Raw genomic sequence first — 23,491 nt, 5'->3', positions numbered from 1 at the left:
TTGTAGCTATTTAAAACAACTTGCCCTGGGCGTTAGTGACTTTGGATTCATTTATGCATGTGATGTGGTAGTGAATGGGGAAGTAAATGTTTATTGTATTTGTCATTAGTGGTATTTCAATGAAAAGTTTCGAAAAGCAGCGATTTGAAGGGTTGTCAGAGGAAGAGGAACAGGCAGAGACTGAAAGAGAAGAATTTTAACAAGTAGGATGAGCATAAGGCACAATGCCAAGGAATTTTCTATCCATTATCTTCTCTGAGATTTGGAAATGGGTTTCCCTCCTTTGGCAGTAAGTAGGGATTGCCTGGAAATTAAGACTTGGGTGGGTGGGTGGAGGCACAGTTTCTGAACTGGCTTCTCTGGGAATGACTAGGATTGGGAGCCTGAGGTAGATACGGTAGGATCACTATTTGGCTTTTATCAGGCTTTCTGTGCTTCTTCGATTACTTGATTGCTTTTTTGTTCTTCCTTAATATTCAGTAGAGTTCCAGTCTGCTTCGGCTGTGAAAAAGACTCTTGAGAAAGAATCTCTCTCAAGGTGGCTTTTTTCGGAGGTGGGGGAAAGATTGGGGGTTCCTGATGCGCCGCCACCCCCATTCAGGGTGGTTTACCGCAGCAGTAGTCAGTGAGAGAACCCCAAAGGGAAAGTTAAAGCTAAGAAGCCAACTTGGAGGACCTGGAGAGTCGCTGTACCTCGGGCAGGCTCTTAGAGGGCTTGTTTGGGTGAGACCGGCTGTTTTCTTCATTTACAGTCTAGAGGCTTCGTCTTTTGGGAGCCCAGGCTTCGCCGCAGGCTCAGCGTTGGATGTGCTGGGTAGGCGCGGGGGCAGTGGCTGCTGCTCCCACCCCAGCACCCAGGTCTGTAAGGAACGGACACATTGGAGCCCTCTTCCCTCCCAGCCTCGAAGTCGGGCTTTACGGGGACATATAAATATATAATATATATTAATAAAAAAATAAAGGCAGCAGCGCCGGGAGAGTTTCCCACGCGAATTCCCCTCCTCCGCCCTCCTGGGCCCGCTCCTCCCCGCCGCCCAGAAACTTCCAGGCTCGCTAACCCCGGACCCTCCCCGGCGGGGCGGCCCCGCGCCCGGCAGGCCGGCCTGCAAGGGTTAAGTGGCGGCGCGTCTCCGAGGGGAGGAGACTCGGCGGTCCCCAGACTTCCGCGCGTCCCGGCTCGAGCGGAGCCGGGCAGTGGGCGTGGGGACGCGAAGTGCGGCGCCGCGGGCCCGCAGCCGAGGGGAAGTCGCGCCGTGCTCGGCGGGCGACGAGGACGAGCCGCGGTGGGGCTGCCGCGGTGGGGCTGCCGCGCTGCCCGCCCGCTTCTCCGGCAAGTAGCGGGCGCCGGGGCTGGGGGGCTGGGGTGTGGGGTCGGGGCGCAAGCGGGGCGCTCCCGGCCGGCGGGGGCCTGCGGGGGGCGGGGCGCAGCCCTCCTTTCGGCCCTGCCTCTCTCTGAAGGAGAACCCACGCAACTCCCTCCCTCTCTCATAAGTTTCATTTTGACTAGAAAACCTATTTTTCAAAGAAACCTCGGAACTTTAAGCAAAGAGCCCAGAATCTCAAACGGCTTAAAGGTTCTTTGGGAGCCTCTTCCAGGCTCCCCTGAGTCAGTGCTGAAAGTTTTGGTTTTGGTTTTCTCTTTGAGATCTTGTCCAAAAGCTAATTTGGATAGAAGTAACTGGGGCTGGCAGCTGTGAGCTCGTTTTCAGTTGTGTGTTAGTTAGGACCTCCAGTTTTTCATGGCAGTAAAGTTTTTTTTTTTCTTAAAAAATATGATACATTTTAAATGATGCGTTGGTTATAAATGGAGTTACGCAACTGCATTTTATATCTCATTGAAATCTGAGAGTAGATGAACAGGTATAGAATGATGAATGCCTTTCCTGCTGAAGCAAAGTCCAGCTGTATGGAACCTGAAATCTAAACCGCGTTTATACTGTTGCATCTTTTGCACCTCATTTGTTGAGTCCTTTGCTACTTGTGGTATTTTAAAATTTATTCATTTAAACACTGATAAATTTCTTGTCTTTAAATACCACCCCCCTTGACCAAACATCTCCTTCTATGGCCCACCCATTTCTTTGCTCCCTTTTATTTAAAGAAAAGAGAGAAAAAAAGTCCTTTGAAAGACTTGCCTCCAAGCGTCTATTTACACTCCTGTTCCTCCTCCACCCTCTCATCTCAGGCATTTTGTCTCCCTCACCCCCAAGTCACCAGTGAGATCACTCCCATTGTCACTTGAGAAATCCACTGTCTGTGCAAGTTTTCACCTCCTGTGACACAGCTGATCGCTCCCTTCTCCGTGGTATTTTTTCTTTGGCTTCCGGACCACCACGTTCTCCTGCATTTCCTTCCATCTCACTGGTCACTCCTGCTGTGTTTCCAGGCTTTTCCTTTTCCCAACCGCCGCAGGGCTCAGTTCTTGGCCATATTCTCTTTCGAGCCATACTTTCTCCCAAGGCAATTTCTATTCCAAGTCATAAGTCTTGACAATAAATAACATCTATAAGCTGATGACTTCCAAATTTTTCTCCCTAGCTTTACTTCTCTCCCAAACTCTAGGTACGTATATCTAGCTACTTACTCAGCATCTCCATTTGGAAGTCTGATCGGCATTTAAATTTAGTATGTCCAAACAGAATTACTGATACACACTCACTCAGTCCTCTCTTGTTTCCCACTCAGTTACCTTCCTTACCACAGGAGATCTTATGGCCAGTCAATGAGGCTGAAACTCTAGGTTCACCATTGACTCCTCTTTTTAGTTCAGATCCCACATCCGAGCATCCAGCAAGTTCTGTTACCTCTACTAGGGAAAAGGTATCTCAAATTTGACCACGTATTACTCTCTCCCTAATACAAACCACAGTTCCCTTTTACTTGGGTGACTGTGAGGTCTCTGATTTGTTCTTCCTGCGTCTACCCTTCCTCCTCCTCTACAGTGCTTCTCCAAACAGCAATGATTTTTAAAAATATATAATCAGAACTTTCACTTCCCTTCAAACCTTCTGGTGGCTTCTCATCAGAATCATAAAAACCAAATTCGTACGATGGCTCAAAGCCATGTGTGGCTCATCTAACCCCTGACTGCTTCTCAGATCTCTCCTCTTTTCCTCCGGCTCACTTCATAGTTGTGGCTCTGATCTTGCTGCTGTTCTCTTTGGCTGCAGTGGGCCTCTGCTAGACCACCCCAGGCTGGACACCGTCACTTTCCTCACTTCCCTACCTGTTCAGATGCTGATCAGGGATGACTGCCATTGTCCTGCTAATATCCTTTTGTTACTGATAACTCTAGGTCGGTGGCTGTCAGCTACTGAACATTATTCTCTAATACTCCATGAAGCTCATGGCACCTTTGAATCATTGTTGGTTACTAGGGCTTTCTAATATTAAAAAGGCACCAGCATCTTACTCTTGAGTCTCATTTTGATAAGATGTACAGTTTGCCCTTATACTCTGTTTTTATAAAATGTTCTTCCTGGTTTGGAGATTTTTCCTTCTAAGGCCAGTTCTCATTTTTAAATATAGAAAATGAAAGGAAAATACTCAGTTTACTGGAAAGAATATGCAATAATTTTTTTTTCAATTCCTTTGCTTCAGTGGGAAGCAATAGTTTCTGATCTGGAGCCTTGTTGAATGATACCAATAACAGGGAGTTTTAATGGGAAGAAGAATGAAGGAGTTTGTTCAGAGAACATTATACAAGTTTTTAACGTGTGTAGTGACTTAGCCAGTATCAGAATATTAAGATTTCATAGGAAAATTCAGTTCTCATTTAAAAATATGTGGGAATGGAAATGAAAAACAGTGTTTTCATCTTCATAAAAAGCTGTTGGAGGATAAAAGACTGTTTAATTTAAAATATTTATTTTTCATTTTAACTGCAAGGATCTAGTTCTGTGATGTTATCAGTAACATACGTACTACCTTCCTCTCTTTCAGAAGAACAGAAACATTTGTTTTTCTCCTTTTCAAATTGGAATTTCAGATGCATGAATAAATATGATAGAAGATGAAACAAAATTTTAAAATACAGAGATTTGGAATATGGAAGAATGGAAGAGTAGGATGGTTAAAGGGAAGCCATGAGTGAAGTCAGGATCCTGACTCCTGCACAAGCTTCTGTGTGTTGGTTAGAGAGCATTCATCCACTTGGAGCTCCCCAGCAGCTGAGAGAAGAGACAGGTGCCATAGGTCAAAAAGCAGGGGCCCAGTGGACGATCAGTTTGTGTATTTTTGTTTTTCTACCTGACAGAAGCTTTTTTTTTTTTTTTTTTTTTAAGTAATGAAACATTTACTTCTGTTTTAGGTACTATGGAGATGAATACTCTGCCCTCTAGTGCTTGTAATTAAGTAGAATATTGGGGTACCCTTGTTTGGTTTAGTTGGAAAACCTAGACTATTGGAAAATTTGCATCTAGATTTAAAAAAAACAAGAGCTGGAATAGAGTTAAACCTGGAAGTGAGCTAAATCCCCCTGGAATGTGCAGATATGGCACATCGGGAACACTATCTAGGGCATCAAGTCCACTTGATCTCTGTTGACAAATACAGAACCTGGAAAATAACTTACTTACTAAAAAATCCTTTTTCCCCCTAGATTGCATTATCATTGTAGAAAAAGAGGATATAGATATGGATGGATGTCCATTCACGTGTCTGCCATCCACAGATAACCACCATTACCTTTTTGCTATACTTCTTTTCAACCTATTTTCTCTATAGTTTGTTTTCACCAAGTTGAGATCCTACTGTAAGTGCTCTTTTGTAGTCTGCTTTTTAACTTTTTCTTACGGAAGTATTTTCTCATGTCATTAAAATAATTCATGGTATTCGTAGACATTTTAATGATTTAATAGGATTCAATCATATGAATAATAGGACATAGTTTATGTTGCCATCCCCCCCTACTTTTTGAACATTTTGATTGCTTACCTCCAGTGGAATGTTGGCCAGCCTGTGATACAATGTACAAGTTCTCTAATAATAAGAAAATGTAGTCAGGTAACTCATACTTCAAAATTGCAGTAAAATGTTTCCAAAGATCCTATGACAGGAGAAAGCTGAGCAAGTTTGAGAAGCTGGAAAAGAAAAAAAAAAAAAAAAATAGACCCACATGCAGGGAACTGGAGGTGTAAAGGGGAGAAAAGCATGAGATGAGGTTGGAGCTGAAGGAGCCATATCATGCAGGGCATCCTTTGCTATGTGAAGAGCTCATGATTCTAAGAGCATTTGGAAGCTATTGCAGGGTTGTAAATGGAGTAATCTAATCAGATGTATGTGCTTAGAAAGATCATTGTGGCTACTAAGTAGAGAATGGATTAGCCTGACCAAGAGTAGGTGTATGAGACAATTAGGAAGCAGCATAGTATACCAGGGGAGAGATGTTGATCTAGAGCGAAAGCATGATGGGAAGGAAAGTGGAACATTTTGAGATGTGTTTTGCAGGTTGACTAGGCAGGACTTCATGACAGCTTGGAAGTAAAAGTGTAGGAGTGGAGGGGGAGCGTGCCAGAGATGCCTGAGGTTTCTGTTTATTGTAACTGGGCAAATGACAGTGCCATTTACCATGGTGGAGAAGTCTGGGGAAATGGGGTGGAAGCTACCTCCCAGGTGAGCAAGGAAGACAAGTTAGAAGTGCTATGTGATACATATTATAAGAGATATGAACAGGATATTATGGGTGTCCGGAGCAGGAGTACTTAACGTGGAGATAAAAGGAGATGTTTTCTGCCAAATATGATCAAGCTGTATCTTGAAATGACAGTACCATAATTATATCTACATAGTATTTTAAAAATGTAACATAATTGCTCATTAAAAAATCCAACAAGATAAATATTTGGATTGGTTAGTCCCTATTCTAATTGAGTCAGTAATTTATGTAATAGGGATGCTAAAGAACTATCTCTTTAAACCTTAAAAACTGTGTTAGTCTTATTTGTAAAATTGCCTCATTCATTCATTCATTCATTCATTCAAAAGGTATTGTTGAATGCTGACTATGTGCAAGACTTTCGAGATAAGCAACAAGAAGGCAGATTTGGTGGTATTCTGGTAGAGTTTACAGTCTAATGGGAGAGATGAGAAATAAGCAGATATTCAAACATATAATTAATCGTAGTGTGATTAGTGCCATAAAGGGAAGATCCAGGGTGCTAGACTCCTATAGATCCCATAACCCTAACCTTTCTAATGCAAGCTCTGGTACCTAAAGTGAAAATTATATGGAGTGTGAATAAATATCAATGGGTAATAGTTGATAATTAATTATTTTACTTATACTGGGCCTTTGCCATCCTTATGAATTCTGTGCAAGCCCCCAAAGAAAATAAGTAAATAACAGCTGATTCTAAGTAATGTTATTTTAGCAAAAGATCAGCTGGATTCAAATTCTGCCCATCCTATTCTTGAACATATTGATGACCCTCATTGGGATTTTAAAATACTTCCAATGTGAAGAAGTCAGAAAGAAAAGCCTACATGCTCCCTGTCTGACTGGCATAGGTCTGTTACGTCCTGGCAATACATAAGGTGGACGTTACAGGCCTTACAACTCCTCCTGGAACTACCCAGCTCTGCCGCTGGAGCATGAAATTAGCTATAGACAATACATAAATGAACAGGCATGGCTGCCTGCTGGTAAAACTTTACTTACGAAGAACAGGTGGTAGGCCATGCTTTGCTGCTGCCCTCTGCTGTCGTTCCCTGTCCTGTATCTGGATGTTGTATCAATCTCGGTTGAGCTGCTGAGAATCTCCTCTAGCTAGTCTAAGCAGAAAGGTACGCATTAGAGGATGCACAGTGTCATTGGGCAAGGTGAAGAGCTAGACTCTGGGTTGAGTTTCTGGGAGCTTTTGCCACAGCCATGAAACCTCCTGCCAGATTAGCAAGCTGCCAGCTCCTGAATCAACTCTGCTAGAGTCTTAACCAGCAAAGTAATTGCCTCATGCCCTGCCTCCCTTCATATTTAACTCAGACACGAAAGTACATCTGATTGGCAGAACTTAAATTACATCTGGAACTCTAGCTTAAAGAAAGTGTAGCAAATACAGCTTTTCGTACTTGGGGTCCAGAAAGTACAGGAAGGTTCACAAAAGGAAAGTGGAATCAGTTTTGGATGAGCAGATCTGCAGTATCTGCTACAGAACACCCATCCATACCTTCCCTTTTTTCCATCCCTAGACTTCCAGACAACAATAGCAATAACAATTCTTAACAGAGCAATAACAACAGTATGCTGTCTCCCAGTACAGTGCAACCATCCCTCGTAAAAACCAAAGCGCACTCACCTTCTCCCAAGAAGGTAAAACCCAAAGTCCTATAGGTCACAACATCAGCTGCAGGATCCATCACAGACCTAGCACCCTCAGGAGTTAGGTAGCCTCTCCTTTCCCCGGGAAAGGGGAAATGGGAGCGAGACCGAGCTGCCCTGTGACCAAAAGGAAAGCAGCTCAGCTGTAAGAAGCTCCCACCCATACTTTTCATCCTCTTTATCTTAACTAGCAAACTCCTTCCGTTTCTAAGCACTCTGAGTTTCTCTTCTCTTAACGAAATCCTTGCCTAACCTACATTCCTTTGTAGCTGTTGGCTTCTCCTTTCCTTCTTTGCTGAGCTTTCCCCTCTCCCCATGCCCTCACTTCCTCTAGCCTCTTGAGCACCCTGCATTCTGGTTTGGGGGCTCCCACCATTCCCCTCTCAACCTTACTGATGCAAGCCCCACCCCCACCCCCACCCCCCTTAGGCGTCCCTCCTGAATGATTTTGTAGCACCTGTTTCCCTGAATGGAGCACCAGGGCAATGAGTCCTAATCGTCTACTTCTTCTGGCTCCACATCCCTAAAACCCAGCAGGTCTTGGTGCAGAGTAAGATTTCAACAACACTTATACATGAATAACAACTTTTATTTATAAACTGAATTAACTGAAGAGACCATTCATTTTATACGTATTTGCCACAAGATGGTGCTATTCAGATAGGAGAGACAACTCAAAGGCCCTCTTGGGCTGAAGGAACCAAGTACTAGACGCCTGAATGTTTGTTAAGTGTGTTAAATTTCAGAGGCAGTGATTTAAACACATAAGCTTTTCTGTGATAAACACGTGGGCAGGTTGAAAATTGTTAATGAGTATGTGTTTTATTATCAAATTACTGCTGATCACTATTTTACTACGGTTTGGGAGCCTCTCTTCCCAAGAGGTCAAAATGTTTTAAAAATGCAAATAATAACTCTTAATTTGAGTGCAATAAACTTTTGAGGAGGGTTGTATTTGGATTTTTCAGAAAAATGGGAGAAATATAAATAAATAGACACATACACACACACACACACACACACACACACACACACACACACACACACACGTTCATTTTAAGGAATTGGCTCATGTGATTGGTGGGGCTGGCAGATCCCAAATCTGCAGGAAACTCAGAGTTGACTTTGCAGGTTTGAGTTGGAAGACTGGAAACTCAGATGGAATTTCTCTGTTGCCATCCCAAGGCAGAGTTCCTTCTTTGGGAACCTCAGTATTGCTCTTAAGGCCTTCATTTATTGGGTAAGTTCCACGGACTATGGAAGATAATCTTCTTTACTCAAAGTCTACTGCTTTATTTATTTATTTATTTTAAATGGAAATATAGTTGATTTATAGTATTAGATTAGTTTTAGGTGTACAGCACAGTGATTCAGAATTATACAAAGTCTACGCTTTGAATGTCGATTCCATCTAAAAAATACCTTCAGAGCAACATCTGGACTGGTGTTTGACCAAACAACTAGGCACTGTAGCCCAGCCAAGCTGCCACATACAGTGAACTCTCACAGAGATCTAGGTGAGGCAAGTAAACTTAGTAGGCGAGAGAAAGTCACAGTGATGTTTCCGTTTTTAGTTAGGGACAGGGGTAAGAGGGCTGAGGGCTGTAACCACCCCGAGGAACCTCCCTGGAAATTTCTTCAGGGAGAGAGGCTGTCCCAAGACAGGACCCACAGAAGTCTTCGGCTTGGGGCAGGGGTACACACAGGGACTGATCAGCATTGCATAGGGCTGAGGATGAATTAAACCTTGTGGACACAGTAATTTCACCCCAACAGGCTTCATCCTGTAACATTTTTGTTTCAAAATGAGATTCAGGATTGGGGCAGTCCTTAGGAAGAGGTTTTGCTTCCTCTTTCATTGAGAATAATGGAAGAGTCAAAGGGAACTTCTGCAGATGTCCAAGGCCACATCCACCCATCCAGCCACCTGTGTCCACACTGTTTAGTTCTGCCTTCTCTTATTTTTACTAAAGTAAAACCGTGTAAAGTTTTCTTTAACTTTTTGTTACGTATTTAATCACAGTAATTCTGCTAGCATTTATGGAGCCGTCTTCTAAGCCATTTGATCTTTATAAAAGACCTTAAAAATAGGTACTGTGATTATCACTATTTTACATGTGATGAAATCAAAGCACAAATATAGGTAGAGTAACCTGGACAGTCTCGCAATTTTTTTTATCGTAAGGCTGGAATTTACATTCAGGCAGTCTGATTCCAGAGCTCATAGTCTTAATGAAAATGGAATTTTAAAATTTGCGTTTTGCATGCTCTGACTCTTCTTTATAGTCTTTTTTATTTCCTGTCATATTTGTGCATATTTGCCAAGTGTGCGTATATTCCCTGCTGTTCTTTTCATCTTACTCTTGTTGAATGTGGGGGATTCTGTTGGGACCTTTTTTTTGCCTAGATATAAAGTGACTACATTCTGGACTCTTCTCCTTCTCATCTTGGACCTGTTGATCTTCCTTTCGGAACTTCAGTTTAAGGACTACATTCTGGTGGGTTGTATTTTTCCACATTTCTGTTGCCCTAAGGGGATATGATTAGCTCAGTTGGGCTGTGGTTAATAGTAATTGGTAGTTTTGGTCTTAGATTTTTTTCCTGGGGCAAGGGGTAGAGGTGGGCGTGTCATTCTGTTAAGTTAAAAGCAAAAAAAAAAATATATATATATATATATGTATATTTATCAATCTTCAGGGAGCAATTTGGCCAGAGCTGTCACTAACACATGCATTTGTCCTTTGATACAGAAATCCCATTTGGGGGATTTATTCTACAGATGAACTTGCACACAGAAGAAATGACCTTTGTACCAAGTTGTTCACTACAGCGTTGTTCATAATAGTAGTAGACTGGAAACAACTCTCATGTTCAAGAACAGGGGATGATTCTGATGTATTCACATGCTGGAAGATTATGTCGTAAATAAGAGCAGGGAAGCTCTCTGTATGCTGGTGCAGAAGGCTCTGAGGTTGTATTATTGGTGGAAAAAGCAATCTCTTTATCTGTATATCTACTGCTGTTTGGTGGTGTGTATGTATATATACAATGATACTTTTTTTGACAAAGGAAAGAAAAAAGAACATACATGTTCATTAAGAAACAGTGGAAGGATACTGAATAAACTAATAAAAGTGGTCAACAGTAGGAGGCCACTGGAATAACAGGATGGATGGAGAAGACAAGGAAGGGAGTGAGACCTTTCAATATTTTCAAAGCTTGCCTTTTCTAAAATAAATAAATAAAAAACGTACACACACACGTTTTTATTCCTGTGACCAGTGACCCCATGTGCCTCTCCCCAGCGGCCACCTTCTCCTTCCAACCACTTAGCTGAGGGGAAGGAGGTGAAACTTTGAAAATGTTTTAACCCTGGTGCTGACTGTCCCTGATGGATAAGGAGGACTTTAAAGAGGCTTCGTAGGATTCTCTTTGCCAGCCTCTCCCCTCCCCTATTTCTTGCAGCGTCCTGCCTTTGGTCTGTTGTAGTGACACCTCTCTGTTGATGGAGTTAAATAGCTCAAGGTGAGCCTGGTGTGGTCCTCTCCCTTCCTTCTGTCCTTGATGAATAGGGACCCTTTCCCCATCTCTGAGTCACGTGGTGGTGGGAAAGGCGTATCTCCAGCACAGCGCATCCCACATCTTTTTCCCTTGGCTGTCTCCTTGCTCTCCCGCTCCAAGTTAGAAGGTTATGGTGAAGTTTTTCGAACACTGTCACCAAGTTTCTCCTCCCTGGTCTGCTTGGGGTGGGGTGGGGGGGCAGGAGCGCTCAGAGCTGGAACAGCATGTCATAGATTTCTGGATTATTTTTCTTTTTTGCTGACAAGTGTTTAAGGAAAATAAGACCTAAAAGTGTAATTATTTTTTATTGTTGTTTACTTTTATTTATTTCAAAATATTTTGTTACCCTGGAAATTTTTGACACTTTTTATGAAAAGCTGTTAAACCTTCAGATGCACTCATCTGCAGTGGCTGGTGATTAGGATGAAGGGGTTGAGTTGGTTTAACAAACCTATCTCAATGAATAAATGAAGATCATTTTAACTGACACTTTAAATTGATTTCCCTGAATGGTTTCACAATTTTTTTTTATGCAGGTTAAGCCTCTTTCTGCAGCTTTGCATAGTAAAACTTCTCTTTATGCTGCAGTAACAAAATCGTCAGTTAATCCTAACCAATGAAGAGAATCTGAATTCATTTGGGTTTATTATTTGGGGTGTATGTATGTAGCATTTGAGGGTTGTCATGCCTTAGACTACCTCTGGGTGGCTGGCACAGTGTGCTGTGGATCTGAACCTCAAGTACAGACAGAATAAATGAGAGGCAGTAGACAGAAATTCTTACACTATTCAGAGGCAGTAGCAAACCCTTTTGGTCTTTATATGCATTAGAAAGAAATTTTCTTTGGGTTTTTCCTTATGTGTTTTTCCCATAACAGTTTTTCACTATTTTTGCTGAATGATTTCTTCTAAACCTGAATTATTTTGGCATGTGTAGCCATGTTACTTATGTTGTTATGAATATAATTCTAATTTCATCTTAAACTCTGGTCTTTGCCCATGAACATTAAAAAAATGCTTTAGAATATAGCCTATGGGCCCATATTTGAAAATATGGAATTTATGTTTACCTATTCTAAATTTGATAAAAGAATCCCCCTTGAAACTAACTATTTGAGGGTTATAGTAACAATATTGCCAACATTATCTGAAGATTTATTTAAATTAGATTCACACTGAGTGCCTTTCACAGCTGATCTAATTCTTCCACTCTGAATTTAGGATTTTTAAAATAAAAGAATGAGTATAGAGTATAAAGATTATTTGTTGGTTTCACTGGAGAAAATCACAAGGCTTTGTTTCCAGCTTTCACTTCCAAACCAAGATGTTAATTTTTCCCTGGGTGAATAAATATGCTTTCTTAAGTATTACCAAGATTAGCTGAAAAAAAAGGCATTCCTTACTTTTCACAACCCTTATTTCGGTTTCTCCACTAGCCTCATTATAACAGTGCCTGAGTCTAGGCAAACAGAAAAACTATGACCCAGTGAATCCTGGGCAACATTTCCTTTGACATTTCAGATTCTTATTCTGAGTCAGTAGAGCTACCTGTTAGCCATTGTAGGATATTTTTATTCTGTTTTGTATTTGTGTTTGATGCCAAAATAAATTTTGTGTGGGGGTGGGGTGGGTATAGCTTAGTGGTAGAACACATGCTTAGCATGCGTGAAGTCCTGGGTTCAAAAAGAGAAAAAAAAAAAGATTATAGCAGAAATAAATAGAAACTAAGAAAGCAGTAGGAAAGATCAATAAAACAAAGAGCTAGTCTTTGAAAAGATTAAAAAAACTGATGAAAATAAATTTTGTATTTGATATTTGAATATTCTGTTTCTTTAAGCTTTCCTTTTTCTAGTTTACACAATAATTTGGTTATGGAGAAGCTGGACTTAAACTCCATTTGAGTAGAGTGACATGGTACCTGATTTTCACTAAAATCCAAAGTAATTAATTTTAATCTGGATGCTTATAGTGCTAATATAACACCATTAAAGATTTCAAACGTCTCCTATTGTATTAAACTGGACCCTCTGTTTAACTTACCCTTGACTACCTGTGTGAGCCCTTGTAAAGCTCAAAAAAGATTAGTGATTTTACTTCCCAGTCATTTGGCATTTCTTTCTTAGTGACCTTTATATTATAAACTTTTTGAGGTTTTCAGGTTGAATGAAAGTTTCCATTTTTAATGTTTTGATTAAATTTACAATATCCTTCTGCTTTGTTATTTCTGCTTTTAGAATGAAAAGAAATGCTGAGAAATAAATGAAGCTTTCCTCTTCTGACTTGGATATTTATCATGGGTATCGGGAAGTCTAAAACGGATCCCTGCCCTCTTTCTCTCTCTTGGGGTAAAAGCCACAGTGTGGATACAAGTCAAAGACAACACAAGTCAGATTCCGGGAAATCTGAAGAGCTCTCCCTGCGTGATCATGTTGTGCAGAGCAGTGTAGCAGAGATGCCAGCAGAGGGACAGGAGGGAGCCGAGGGAGGGGAGGAGAGGCCTGAAGAGGAAGCAGAAGAAGAGGAAGTGTTCTTCAAATTTGTGATACTGCATGCCGAGGACGACACAGACGAAGCCCTCAGAGTCCAGAATCTGCTGCAAAATGACTTCGGCATTAAACCTGGCATAATCTTTGCCGAGATGCCCTGTGGCAGACAGCATTTACAGAATTTAGATGATGCCGTCAATGGGTCTGCCTGGACAATCTTACTGTTGACCGAGAACTTTTTAAGAGACACCTGGTGTAAGTTCCAGTTCTACACATCCCTCATGAACTCCGTGAACCGGCAGCACAAGTACAACTCTGTCATCCCCATGCGGCCCCTCAACAGCCCCCTGCCCCGAGAAAGGACTCCCTTTGCTCTGCGAACCATCAACGCCCTGGAGGAAGAAAGTCGTGGCTTTCCTACACAAGTGGAAAGGATTTTTCAGGAGTCTGTGTATAAGATACAACAAGCTATATGGAAAGAAACCAGGAATATGGTATGAAGGCAATTTACCGCCTGAGATGGACACACGACACATAGCTGGCTCTTGTTTTGTAAAATGAGTGATTTGTCTTCATTTGAGAAAGCAAATTTCTAGGAAAAGTTTAAATGAAAGAGATCCTTGCTCTTATAGAAACTAAGAGCACAAGAAGGCTAAATTTCTGCAGGACAAGCTATAGAATTGCGGTACTTTTTCATGTGGCCATAAACTTGAAATTCTCAAGAGTTTCAAGAACTCTGTTTCCTCTCACAGTTTTCCTAGTTCGTGATTACGACAAAGAGTATTTTAAATTCATATTCCTTGTATTGAACGTGAGCAACAACTTATGATGAATATTTTTAAAATCCAGTGACACGTTCGTTTTGTTCTCAAAGGACATGGAGAAAAAAATGGCCTCAAGAGATCTGCCCTTCTCCCTCTTGAGGCACCTCTCGTGAATGTTGCAGGGGAGTGTTGCCGGTACTGCCACCCAGCAAGAGGGACAGCCAGACTGGAACATTTACAATGGTTTTTTGAGGATTTGTTTTGTTTGTTTGTTTGGGTTTACCTTTGGAATGTTGAGTGCTGATAAACATGAAACCAAAAAATAGATGTGTGAATGGTGGGGCTTTTTACAAGAATCCAATCAAATGTGTTTTCTGGAATTTCTGCTGGAATTTGCATCCTTGGAGGCAATTCCCACCACTAATTGGTGGCACATTTGATAACTGTGTGGTTAGGGACTCCATGTCTGGTGTTGTGATGAACCCTGGAGTCAGAAATTCTCGACGGTAGTCACTTCTGTAACCAAGGCTTTATGTGAAGAGCTTCTGAAAGGTGTAGATGTACTTGGCCAGATGTTCTCCTTTAGAAATCAGTAACCTCTCCTCTGGCAGCCTTTAAAAATTCCTCTGTCCTTTTTCCGCAATGCTCTATCCAGGAAATATTTCTCAGCAAGGTGATTAGAGTAGCCTGATTCGTGTGTGTGTGTGTGTGTGTTGTAGATGATTTTCAGACTTGGGATAGAAGTAGGAGATGTGTTTTATGGCCTCCCCTTCTGTGTCCCACTCTCAGAGTGAGACCAGTTCCTTTCTCTCACAGCCTTTCTGCCCCAGCTGCGGTGGAGGGGAACCATCAAGTCCAGACCGGGGATAGGGTGGAGTGTGAATCCTGTCATGTCATGAGAAAGGCACCCAGTGGGGGGTCAGGACACCTGACCAGTCCAGTCTCTTTCACTGAGGATGAGTGTGACCATGGGCCAGCGGCTCCCCTTCTTTTATCTGGGAAATGAAAGCACTGGATTGATGAATCTGAAGGTCTTTGTCTTCTCCCAGAATGTGAACAACTAGGAACCAGAGAAGGAAATAAGCAAAAAAAGATAGAATTTTATAATGTGATATATAATATAGTAGATGCAGGAGGCTTCATATATATGCTTACAATGAAAGGATATTCTTACATGTTTACAGCGTAACTGATTTCTAATGCTGTGCATTACACTTTGATAGTCTTAGAAAAGTATTGCAATACTTGCTTACAGAGCTTTTTTTAATACATTTTTTTTTTCTAGGGACTCTTAAGCAAAGACATTCTGCCTAATTTTTCTTTCTCTTTATCCCCACTTCTCCATTTCCCCTACTAACATTGGGGTCTGCTCACATCCTTCTGCAGTCTGCCTTTTCCTGGTCATGAGCCAGCATGTTTCATAATCGTGTGAGTAAGTCAAGCCTCCCCTCTGTTAGTACATATCAAAGATGAACTTCTTCTTCTATCGTGGTAGCTTACTACTCACTTTTCTTCTTCAGTTCTAATGATAAGGACTTTTTTTTTTTTTTTGCCATATTGCTTCCTGTATCTCCAAATTCAGATAAAAGTAAAACATTCATTAATCGCCCACCCTTCCTGCCTGCCAAAGTTGGAGCAATTGATGCTGGATGGTGTTTTTAAAATAAATGTCTTTATTCTTTGCCTTTGACTAAGTGTGATTCTTTCCAACTCCAGTTAAGATTGTGGAAAAGTGTTTTGAAAAGAGGCATCAATCTGTACTCCTCCACCAGGCACCAGGCTCAACGGCTCAGTCGATTTGGAGTTTAATATTTTTTTATGATGAAGAAAAATGTTAAGTACTGAATAACTGTCTATGTTGAAATGAATGGTTGTAATAAGGGATTACCAAAATAGCTGAACTGAGGATGAAAAGAGGTAAAGTTGTGGCCTTAATCATGTGTTTGTGTTCACATGTATAGATTCAAACTTCGACACACACACAGCAGGGGAATTCTGTAAAATTTTGCCACATGCTGAGAACATCCTTTTTGAGTGTCTGTGGGCCTCATTGCCTGCCCTGGAGCTTCACAGAGGAACCTGAGTTGTGCCTTGTGTGTTAGTTAAGATTCAGCTGTAAGAAGAAAACCCAATGCCAGGTGACCTATGCTATAATATAAAGGTACTGTCTAACCTAACAGGAGGTGCCCTAAGGTGTGGTGCCTCAAAGGGGTCATTAAAACCCAAGTTCGTATTTACAATGGAATATTATGCCACCCTGAAAAGAAATAAAATTCTGATATATGCTACAACATAGGTGAACTTTGAAAACATGCTAAGTGAGAAAAGCCAGACACAAAAGGACAGATAGTAAATGTCCCACTTATATGAGGTACCTAGAATAGGCAAATTCATAGAGACAGAAAGAATAATTGTGACCAGAATTGCAGGGGAGCGAAGAATAGGGAGTCCTGTTTAGTGAGTACAGAGTTTCTGCTTCGGTTAATGGAAAAGTTCTGGAAATGGATAGCAGTGATGGTTGCACAACATTATGAAATATACTCATAATGGTATGGTTAAAATGAGAAATTTTATGTATATTGTACCACAAATATTTTTTAAAAATCCAGATTCTTCCCTTGTTTTTGCTCTGCCAACTTCAGTGTTCCAGCTGAGCTGTGTTTAGAGTTGTGCTGTGGCTGCCGAGTGTCAGGCACCAGATATAGACATCAGAGCATCCAGCCTAATAAGATGATGGCAGTGGTTCACCCAAGTGAGGAAAACTATTTCTTCCCTGCATTGTTGAAAATTGCTTATCCATGGTGATAATAAAATCCACCTGACTTCTGGTTGGTTTTATTATTTTTTTTCAGTTGGCATATAGTCAGTTTACAATGTGTCAATTTCTGATGTACAGCATAATGTTTCAATCATACATATACATACATTTATTCATTTTCATGTTCTTTTTCATTATAGGTTACTACAAGATATTGAATATGGTTGCCTGTGCTATACAGTAAGACCTTGTTGTTTATCTATTTTATATGTAGTAGTTGGTATCGGCAAATCCCAAACTCCCAATTATCTCTTTTACCCCCTTACCCCCCAGTAACTATAAATTTGTTTTCTATGTCTGTGAGCCTGTTTCTGTTTTGTAAATAAGTTCATTTGTGTCATTTTGTTTTGATTTCACACATAAATGATATATGGTATTTGTCTTTTTCTTTCTGACTTACTTCACTTGGTCTGATAATCTTTAGGTCCATGCATGTTGCTGCAAATGGCATTATTTCCTTCTTTTTTATGGCAAGTAATTTTCCATTGTATGTATATGTACCACAACTTCTTTATCCAATCATCTGGTGATGGACATTTAGGTTGTTTCCATGTCTTGACTACTGTGAATAGTGCCGCTGTGAACACTGGGGTGCATGTGTCTTCGAATTACAGTTTTCTCCGGATACATGCCCAGGATTGGGATTGCTGGATCTTATAGTAAGTCTGCTTTTGGTTTTAAGGAGCCTCTATACTGTCCTCTGTAGTGGCTGCATGAAATTACATTCCCACCAGCAATGTAGAAGGGTTCCCTTTTTCCTGCACCCTCTCCTACATTTATCATTTGTGGACTTCTTGATGATGGCCATTCTGACTGGTGTGAAGTGATACTCGTAGTTTTGATTGGCATTTCTCTGATAATTGGTGATATTGAACATCTTTTCATGTGCCTTTTGGCCATCCTTTAGCCATGTTTTGTTGCTCCCAATGTTCAGAAGAGGTAAATAAAATTTTGTATACACTTGAAGTTGAATGGGGTAACCCATTTAACTCAGCCCTCTTCTGGGGCTCAGGAACTGCCAGATATTTTTGCTTCATTTGGGAATATAGGCTGGATGAAGCTTGGTTAGACTGTGCCCCCTTGGGGTGGGTGGAGGAGTAGTGAGAGAAGCATTTGTCTGCTTTGCTCCTTCCTGTCCTGACTAACTGGATTTCTACCCTGAATTTCAGGTTGCTTGCTGGGCTTAATCCCTTCCAGTGCAAGTCAGGGCTGTTTTCCACTTCAGTCCCACGTTCTTCATTTTGCGGATCCTAGCACCTTAGTTGAGCCTTGAACCGGACCCAAAACCTCCCGTAAGGGCCATGGGCCTCCATGTGTAAGGATCAATCAAAGGAACTAGTTACAGAAACCACTTCCTTGGGTCCTCTCATCCCCTGCAGCTCATTCCTAAACCCCAGTCCTGGTTGTGGGTACAGCTCCAAAGGCTGGAAAAGCCCTATCACTTCATCTCCACGTAGTAAATACTAAATCCACATGTGGATGGGATTCTGCCAAGCCATGTCCCTGCTCAGAAGAGGACTCTGCAGGAGAGAGGTCAAAGTGATTTTCCCAGACTCATCGTGGAGAGATCTGAGTTGAACTCCACACTGCAGAGGATGTGGGGTGGCTCAGTATAAACATCCAGTTAAGGAGAATCGTCTCAGTGCAGGTAAGAAACCGTATGTCACACTTCATGGTTCAATCACGCTATTTCCGACTTGAGGGAAAGTTTGTTGATCTATGACTGGGAAGGGGCTGACCCAGGGCTTGTGAGAAGCTCTTGCCACAAATATGTTGCTGGTGAAGTGAAAGTTACTGTGTTTGCCCTGGGCATCAGCCCTGTGTCTCTGCCTTTTCGCCCCATCACAGCCTTACATTGCCCAGTCTTACGTTGCCAGATGAGCTGACATGGATTGTGACTGTGCTCTGTGTTCTTGTGGGAAGGTCTGAAGAAAGTTGCCAAGCACCTGATGAAACAAAGCTAGAGTGCCTGAAAATTGACATCCTTAAATCAATGACTAAAAGGAATGAACGAATACAGGAGAACCAATGTTGTTGTCTGTGAATCTGATGTTTCTTAGGAGGTTCCAAGTAGAATGTGTTAGGTTTTGAATATTTAGTGGCTGGATGAGGACAATATTCTGATATGTATTTGTATTCCAAATCCTACTTGGCAACCTGCATTGTCAATGAACACATTAAGTATGAGTTGGCGTAAATAATACTTGAAAGGGCCATTAATTAATAACTCAGAGCATGAAAATGATTTGATCAAAAGCTCAACAAGTGAACCTGTGAGGACAACAAAAGATGGTGGCTGTCCCCTCCCCGTTGCCAGTGCACTGGCTTCCACAACTGTTGACTCCAACGTCTGCCCTCGTTCACACCTCCCTCCCTTTCTGGCATGAGCAACATTTGTTCTGCGGAAAAAGAGCGCCTTTATTTGGTATAGTGTGCCTCCCATTCTCTTCAAATAAAGTTGGTTCTGAGTCATTTTACTCTGAGGTGAATAAATAGGAATGACTTTTTTTTATAAGCAAATAGCAAGAACCTGCTTTTAAGCAGTTTTGTAATCTCATCAGGAATGTTCCTTCCAGCTACCTCCTCAAACCTCAGGCTTCAAACAAGGAAATCTCTACAGACTAGCTGCTCCTAGGGGATTTCCTGGGATGCGTTGGACAGGACGCATAACTGGCTTGGCAGATAATGCTTAAGTATGTTTATTAGTAAAAGCACTGTCATGTGAATCTAAAATTATCTGGTGATGATGGTTGCACAATTCTGCAAATATATTAAAAGCTGTTGAATTGTATACCTTAAATGGATACATTTTATGGTATATGAAATAGAGCTCACTGAAAAAAGAACAGACAAAACCCCACAAGCTGCAACAACAAAATGTTGTAGTGATTTGGAATACAATTTGGCAATAGCTAGTAATGTTGGGAAAGCAGGTATCTCTTGTGAACCTAACAATTCCCCCTCTGGATTTGTACCCTAGAGAAACTGTCTGCAGGTACCCAAAGAAGCATGTGTGAGGAGGATGTCCACTGTAATATTCTTTGTAATAGTTTAAGAAAAAAAAGACTAGAAACAATCTAAATGCCCATCAATAGGAAAACAAAAACACTGATTGTAGGTTCATATGATTGAATACTATAGAGTATTTAAAGTAATTGACAGAAAGGGGGTGGAGGAGGGATAAGTTGGGAGTTTGACATTTATAGATACTAACTACTGTATATAAAACAGATAAATAACAAGGTCCTACTGTATGGTATAGGGAACTATATTTAATACCTTGTAATGGCTTACAATGAAAAAGAATATATATGTATAAATGAACCACTATGCTGTGTAACAGAAATTAACATTGTAAATCGACTATACTTCAATTAAAAAAAAAAACAACAAAAAAAAGGAAAAAATAAAATAACAAAGCTACATATCTCAATATGGGTAAATCTCAAAAACATAATGCTGTCGGTTTTTATGGCTGAATAATATTCCATTATATAAATATACCACATCTTCTTCTACATTGTAAAATGATTATAAATCAATAAAAATGTTTAAAAAATAAAGTGTAAAAAAACAAAAAACAAAAAACAAAAAAAATAATGCTGGGGAGGGTAGAGCAAGTTGCAGAATAACATGGACATTTTATTTGATGCCATTTATATGAAGTGTTGAAATACAAAATGGCACTATTTTCTAATGGATACACACATAGGTGGTGGTATGTTTTTTTCCTTGCTTTTCTGTGTATTTGAAATAGTTAATAATCATTTTTTAAATTAGTGCACACTTACGATCATGTTAAGTGCTGGAAAATTTCCTTACACATACAATGATGTGAGGAATGAAAAAAAGAAGACTCAACAGATAAATCAATTAGAGAAATATATGCTGGTACTAATAGGTTCTTTTTTTTTAATCACCTACTTGTGTCGGGCAGTTAACTTACATTATCTCCAGTGTTCTGTATGGTTAGTCTTATTATGTCCATTATGAGTCCCAGGAAACTGAAGCTGGAGACAAAAATAATAAGCCAAGTTCAGGGGCTGGTAGATAATGGAGTCACTGGAATATAAAGGAGTCTGGCTCCAAAGCTTGGCTGTTCTTAGGCTCCATGATGCTTCTCAGTGGATCTGTTTCTCCAGGTGGAGAATCCTAGGAGAAGTCTGTAGTACAAAGAGAAATGCACGGCAATTTCTGAGTAAAAGCAAGAAATGGCATGGTGAGGTTGCCCTATTTTCAGTCTTCCTTGCCTAGTATGAATAACTCATGACTGGGAGTCAGAAGACACATGTACTAACTTCCCGTACTGCTGTCTAGCTGTTTCCAATCATTGTTTGGTCTGAAGTTTGTTTAGAACTGAAGTTTTGTCCTAAGTTTTGCTTTGGACTTCAGTTTTGCTTTGTTTTATTTGCTTTCTTTGTTCATGCTGGATGTTTCATATGTTACATGAAACACTGCTTTTATTTAGAGGAAAGAATTAAAAATAAGAGAAACTGGATAAGTGGGAATCATGTTTATTTTAGGGAAGTTAGTGTTGCAAAGCTCCTGGATACATATAACTTTGTGGCTTTTTTTTGTGTCTTCAAAACAAAAAGGCTTCTGAGCAATGTATGAAACATTGACTTAAGGAAACAAATACAGACATTGACATACACTCTGGTCTGTGAGTTTCAGGAGGGGCTAATTAGGCAAAACAACTATGGCATAGAATTCCGTATTTTTTTTCTTCCTTTTCCTTCCTTTTTTCATTCACCTAGTTTCTTTTTAAAAAAATTTTAATTGAAGTATAGTCAGTTTACAATGTGTTAATTTGTGGTGCACGGCATAGTGATTCAGTTATACATATATTCTTTTTCATTACAGGCTATTACAAGATACTGAATATAGTTCCCTGTGCTCTACAGTAAGATCTTTTTGTTTATTTTGTATTTAGTAGTTTGTACCTGCAAATCCCAAACTCCCAATTTATCCCTCCCCATCTCTTTCACTCTCCTGCCCTGGGACCTCTAATTTTGTTTTCTATGTCTGTGGGTCTGTTTCTGTTTTGTAAATAAGTTCATTTGTGTTATTTTAAGTGATATCATGTGGTATTTTTCTTTTGCTGACTTGCTTCACTTAGTATGACGATCTCCGGGTCCATCCATGTTTCTGTAAATGGCATTATTTTATTCTTTTTATGGCTGAGTATATATATTATCCATTGTATAAATATACCACACCTTCTTCATCCAGTTGTCTGTTGATGGACATTTAGGTTGCTTCCATATCTTGGCTGTTGTCCATATGTTTTGATGATCATGCTGTGTGTGGAGCCACATTATCTGGGTTCAATCCTAGTTCTTTTTACTCCTTGGGTAACTTTGGGCGAATTAGTTAAGCTCTCCATGCTTCAGTTGCCTCATTGGTAAAAATGGGAATCATTGTAATGACTACCTCTTAGACTTGTTGTAAAAAGTAAGTGGGTTAAAATGGGTAAAGTGCTTAAGGAAGGGGGAGTAAGGCATGATGGGAAGTCACTTTCATCCTGACCTGGCCCATTATTCATGGCTGACTGCTACGCTAATAGCCAAGCAGTTAGATCCAGATCCTGATAGTTGCTGTTTTTTCCCTTCCAGACCATATGGGTTCACCTTCCTTTCATAAGTTTTCCTAAAACCAAGGAAAAACCCATCTGCCACTTAAACAAGGATAGATTTATTGCTTTTAACTTTAAAAAATAAAAGATGTCTGTAGAGATGAAGTCTGTTTTTGGAGCCTCATCTACACTGCCTCCTCCTTCTAGCTGTGTCTGGGTGGCTGTGAGACCTCCGATCACTGGCGAGGAGAAAAGGGAGAGAACTCAGAGGCTGTGATCTAAAGGGGAGGTGACATAAGGCTCAGTAGTCACTGACCCCAGTGACTCCAATACTTTCTTTGTTTCACTGAGTTTCATACTGGCTAAAGAACTGGAGGGCTCTCAGCCATTCACTCATGGGCAGTCTAAGTGTGTGCTGTATGTAGTAGCATCTTCATTCCTCTCTTCTAGCAAAGAGAGGAAGATGAGGGCTGCTCTATGCTTGACTCCAGCCACTAGGGAAATTCTGGCTTTGGTTAGTGCTCTGCTACGTGGTTGCTGTGAGGAGTAGATAATTCAGACTATGTGACAGTTGGGGACTTAGGGGGACAATAGGTCCTAGTGACTATCCTTTTGCTGAGATATTTCTTTTATTCCTCTTTCGACTGATGCATTAGGACCCAGGCTATTTTCTGTGCTAATAAAGACCTATTCAACTTAAAAAATAAGGTAGTTCTACTTAATTTTTAAAATAGATAAGATGTTCAAAGGCTTCAAAGTTCAAAAGGTACAATGAAGCAATTCAGTTTCCATTTTCAAAGCCAATTAATACTACCAGCTCCGTGTGTGCTCTTCCGAAGACACTCATGCATATACAATTAATAACACGTGTGCATATGTACATATATTTTATATCTATCCATACCTACCAATCAATCTATCTCGGTGCACATCTTCCTCATTTTGTTCTTCTTATTGACTGTCTAATATTTCA

General features: G+C 40.6%; 1 protein-coding gene across 4 annotated transcripts; it reads left to right on the top strand.

Moving 5' to 3' along the window:
• Positions 1-270: 270 nt before the first annotated feature.
• On the top strand, positions 271-15,815 carry TICAM2 (TIR domain containing adaptor molecule 2). 4 transcript variants are annotated; one of them, XM_064483300.1, is made up of 4 exons: positions 3,834-8,555; positions 9,723-9,813; positions 10,066-10,840; positions 13,110-15,815. In XM_064483300.1, the coding sequence occupies exon 4, from the start codon at positions 13,169-13,171 to the stop codon at positions 13,859-13,861; it is 693 nt and encodes a 230-aa protein (XP_064339370.1). In that variant the 5' UTR covers positions 3,834-8,555; positions 9,723-9,813; positions 10,066-10,840; positions 13,110-13,168; the 3' UTR covers positions 13,862-15,815. The 4 variants fall into 4 exon arrangements, with proteins under 4 accessions (XP_064339374.1, XP_031304711.1, XP_064339370.1 ...); XM_064483296.1 differs by having other exon boundaries at positions 3,834-9,813; XM_064483304.1 differs by lacking the exons at positions 3,834-8,555; positions 9,723-9,813; positions 10,066-10,840 and adding an exon at positions 271-289.
• Positions 15,816-23,491: the final 7,676 nt, after the last annotated feature.

The sequence above is a fragment of the Camelus dromedarius genome, chromosome 3 (assembly GCF_036321535.1).
Source record: "Camelus dromedarius isolate mCamDro1 chromosome 3, mCamDro1.pat, whole genome shotgun sequence".
NCBI lineage: Eukaryota > Metazoa > Chordata > Mammalia > Artiodactyla > Camelidae > Camelus > Camelus dromedarius.
The sequence above is the reverse complement of the archived record's forward strand: the minus strand, read 5'-3'. Positions and strand labels throughout refer to the sequence as shown.